The 4,212-nt window shown below is 60.9% G+C and overlaps 1 protein-coding gene across 1 annotated transcript in view; it reads left to right on the forward strand.

Moving 5' to 3' along the window:
• Window positions 1-4,212, forward strand: part of TSPEAR (thrombospondin type laminin G domain and EAR repeats) — a 43,988-nt gene that overhangs the window by 36,898 nt on the left and 2,878 nt on the right. The window contains exons 9-10 of the mRNA XM_077755336.1: window positions 1,821-2,008; window positions 3,971-4,072. Of these exons, the coding sequence (XP_077611462.1) occupies window positions 1,821-2,008; window positions 3,971-4,072 (290 nt within the window). The remainder of the gene's footprint in view (window positions 1-1,820; window positions 2,009-3,970; window positions 4,073-4,212) is intronic.

Below are 4,212 nucleotides of genomic sequence, written 5' to 3' on the forward strand. Positions count from 1 at the left end.
TCCTGTTCCTTGCTTCCTGCACTTCCTAGAGACTCATCAGAGGCACGAGCTTCGCGTCCGCCGGCTTCACTATTTGCACGTTGGCACATTTCTGTCCAGTTTTTTCTCTTGATCACAGGTTACACTTGCCTTCTGCTTACGCTCCTGGCCTCTTGACTGGTGTCTGTCTGTGGGTCCCTGGAAACTCACCCCACGAGCGCCGCTCATGGCCACATTGGGGGTCCCCCTTCTCAGCCCCCCTCCTCTCTCGGGTATTCCCCGTCTGTTTCTAGGCACTCTGGGGGTCCAGACCCCCCTCAGGGCCCCCACCTGACCGAGTGTGGTGCCCACGCGCCGTGGGACGGGTCAGTCCTCAGAGGGAAAGTCAGAGAAACACGCACCTTGTGGACATGATTCCCTTTGTTCAAGGGTCACGGCCCCTCTGGTTTCTGCCTGCCCTTGGCCACTCTCTGGAACTTTCCAATAGTTGCATACACAGTTGTGTCTACAACTGCTATCGGCAGGGGTCAGTCGAGTATGCAGCCCTCTGCCCCCATCAGAAGCTGAAAGTCAGGAGGCAAACTTCTTTTTAAATTTTTTTTAATGTTTATTTATTTTTGAGAGGGAGAGACAGAGCACAAGCAGGGGAGGGGCAGAGAGAGAGGGAGACACAGAACCTGAAGCAGCTCCAGGCTCTGAGCTGTCAGCACAGAGCCTGACGGGGGGCTCGAACCCACGAACCGTGAGACCATGATCTGAGCCGAAGTCGGACACTTAACCGATTGAGGCAGCCAGACGCCCCAGGAGGGAAACTTTTAAAGACAACCGTAATGCAAAGCATGGCCCTAGAGATCTCCTGCGGCTCTCACCAGCCCGTGGGGACAGACAGGGTCACCAGGACCCCCTTTCTGCCGACATGGGAACCGAGGGCCCGGCACTCTCCGCTTGCCGTGGCTCAGGCTCCCCTGGGCGTTTACACACTCTTCCATCAGCCACGGACCCTGCCACGGGGAGCGACCACGTTTTCCCTCTCCTGCTCGGCCCGCACCATTGGCTGTCACCCAAGGGCCTGTCCCTGTGTGCACCTCTTGTTTTCCCGGGAAAATGTCTCCTTTATTTCTGCCCCCACCCTCTCCCTCCAGGGCTCAGACCCAGGCCCGGATCTGGACCCTCTGGTCCTCTCCTTCCCTGCACACCTGCGTCCCCATGATCCCTGAGATGCTGGCCATAAACTGAACATGAAACTCTTACTCGTGGGCCCCACGTGCAAATCAGCACATGCAGCTGGAGGTCTGGGCAAAGGCTCCGCAGCTCACCATTCGTGTCCAAGTCCAGTCCTGTTGCCCCAAGTGTGTCTCACCCCCGAGGGCTATAAGTGATTATGGATGAGCGGCGGGCATGGGAGCCCAGAGATGGAGTCCAAGGAAAGCCTCAGGGAGGGAGAGCATGTAGTAAGAAACACAAGTACCTAGAGGCTGCTCCTGAGTTCAGAGCCAGGACTGGAGGAAGCAGGGAGGGCTCCCTGGAAGAGGCGTTATAGCAACTGGATGGGCAGCATTGGGCATGGAGGAGTGGGAGGCTCAGAAGGCTAAGAAGCACTTTGCACAGGTGATCACTTCGGGTGTGGACGCAGTTGGGCACCCACACCCAGGACAGGAGTGGTGGCCACGAGGCTGGGAAAGCGAGCAAAGCCGGACAGGGACGCACCCCCGTCAGGTGCGAGCGGCGTAGCAGGGTCCCCGCCGCATTCGCGGGCTAGGGGTGCCATCCGCGGCAAGTGCTGGGACACGTCTGAGGGCCTCCCCTCACGCACGCCCTCTGCACTCCCCGTTCTGTCCCAGACGTTCGGCGCCGCGGACTGGGAGGTGTTTCACATCGGAGAGAGGGTCTTCCTCGCTGTCGCCAACAGTCACAGCTACGACGTGGAAATGCAAGCGCGCAATGACTCCTACGTCATCAACTCGGTCATCTACGAGCTGAATGTCACGGCGCAGACCTTCGTCAAGTTCCAGGAGATTCCCACCTGCAGGTGCGCCTTGAGGCTGGGGGTGGGGGCGGCTGGAGGGCGGGCCCGGCACACGGGGGCTCGGAGGCCGCACCGCGCTGCCCCCTGGGGCCCGCCAGCCCCGAGCGGGAGTCCCAGGGCACACGCAGGGGCTGCCTGCTGCGCGGGTGTCCGGCGGCTGGGGGTGTGACGCACGTGGCCTCCGGGGGGGCCCAGCCGAGCCACCCCGTGGCCTGGGCAGTAAAGCCTGTTCTGCGAGTGCGCAGGACGAGCAAGCTTGTCTAATGAACCGTAACCTGACAAACGAGCAGTGCCTCACGACACAAGTCGTACGGGACGCTGAACGCCCCCTGATCGCAGCTGAGCCCATGGTTCTTGAAATTCGCTTCAGGATACGAGTGCTTTGGCCGACAAGCGTGTTTCCGGAACGGACTGCACTTGCAGACCGAGGTTTTACTCTGGGTGGGCTCGGCTCCAACTGCTTTCAAACAGCGCCGTTTGCTTGCTGGGATTCAGTGATTTTTGTTAGGCTCACAGAGACGTGCAGTCGTCGCCAGGTGGCTTTAGGACATTTTCACCACCAGGAGGAGCCCCTCCCACTCAGCGGTCCCTCCCGCCCCACTCCCACCCGCAGCCAGCGTTCCGCTTCCTGTCTCCACGGAGTTCCCGATTCTGGAGGTTTCCGAGACACTGAGCCGTAGGGGAGGCGGCCTCTGGTGCCCGGCTGCCCTCGCTCAGCGCGGTCCTCAAGCAAGGCTCACGCACTCCGAAGCGTGTGTCAGCGCGTCGCTGCTTGCCACGGTCGAATGATACTCCCTCATACTCGGGTGATCCGTCGTGTGCCCACATGATGACGGACGCGCTCGATTTCTGCCGCGTTAAGGCAGAGCTGGCTTCTGCCAGGAGTCTGGTGCAGACCGTGGGTCCCACGCACCTTGGCTCTAGAACCCGCCACCAGCGGGCGACTACCTCGTGGGCACCACCCTGCCCGCCACCGTGGCCGCCCCGCACAGGCCAAGGCGCGCCAGCCTCTCCGCAGGGAGCACCTCGGAGCCGAATCGTAACTGGCCATCACTGGAGGCGATCCTGGTGGTAGAGGGGAAGAGGCGGGGCCGCCGAGTGTCCCCGGGGCCGTGTGAGCCCCTGCTCTGGGTCACAGGGAAGGAACCCAGAGGCAAGTCCACACTAACACGGGTGGCCCTCCACCCCCTGAACAGGCCACAGTTCTGAGCTGCCGGACACAGGCGCGCTGGCCTGGCTGTGGGCACCCGGCCACATTCCGCTCACCCCACAGAGGTGGACTCGGTTTCCCCATCTAAGAAGAGTGCAGCTGGGGGTGGGTGGGGCGGTAAGAAACACAGCCTCGGAACGCAGGAAGAAGTTTCTGGATCGGCACCTGAATGGGTATCAGGCAGGGAGCCGAGGGGCAAGCGGGTGTGCTCACTCCTGCCTCCACGGGCCCTGCACGCCCCCGTGGAGTGACCGCAAGCTGGGGAGCCGCTTCTCCACGGACCCCCACCTCTTTACAGTGGCGGGTGTTTGCCTTCGTTCCGCGGCAGCACACGCACCCGTGTACGGATGACGGGGATCAGCAAACTGATCATCCGGCCTTGAAAGGGCTGTGACACAGGCCACCACACGGCGGACCTTGAGGATGTCGTAGGGAGTGAGATGGGCCAGTCACCGAAGGACAAATGTGGTGTGATTGCTCTCGTACGAGGCCCCTCGAGCGTTGAGTGCGGAGACAGAGAGCAGGGTGGGGGCAGGGCTGGGGCGCCGGGTTAGTGTGTCCTGGGTTTGGAGACTCAGCTCAGGGACATGAGAAGGTTCTGGAGATGGACAGTGGGGACGTTTGCACAGGGTTATTAGTGTACTTAACACTGCTGCACTCTACACTTGAAAATGGATAGGATGGAAAATTTTATGCTATTTGTATTTTATAATTTAAGTTAAAAATTTTTTTAAAGTGAACAAGCAGTTCGCACCCCCCTGGANCTGGGAGTTTTTCTCCGTGGGAGAAGATTATTTCCTGGTGGTTGCCAACTCCTTCGACGGAAACACCTTCCTGGTAAACAGTATTATTTACAGGTAAAGAGCCTCCGAAGGCCGCCCCTTCCGCACCACCCGGGTGCACTGGGGTGGGGTGAGCCGCAGCGAGGCACAGGCGGGCGGTCTGTGGGCCCCCCGGGCACGGGCTGCGTCTGGGTCGCGTCCCGGGGCGGGGCTGG

Source organism: Crocuta crocuta, unplaced genomic scaffold, assembly GCF_008692635.1.
Source record: "Crocuta crocuta isolate KB4526 unplaced genomic scaffold, BGI_CrCroc_1.0 scaffold675, whole genome shotgun sequence".
Taxonomy (NCBI): Eukaryota; Metazoa; Chordata; class Mammalia; order Carnivora; family Hyaenidae; genus Crocuta; species Crocuta crocuta.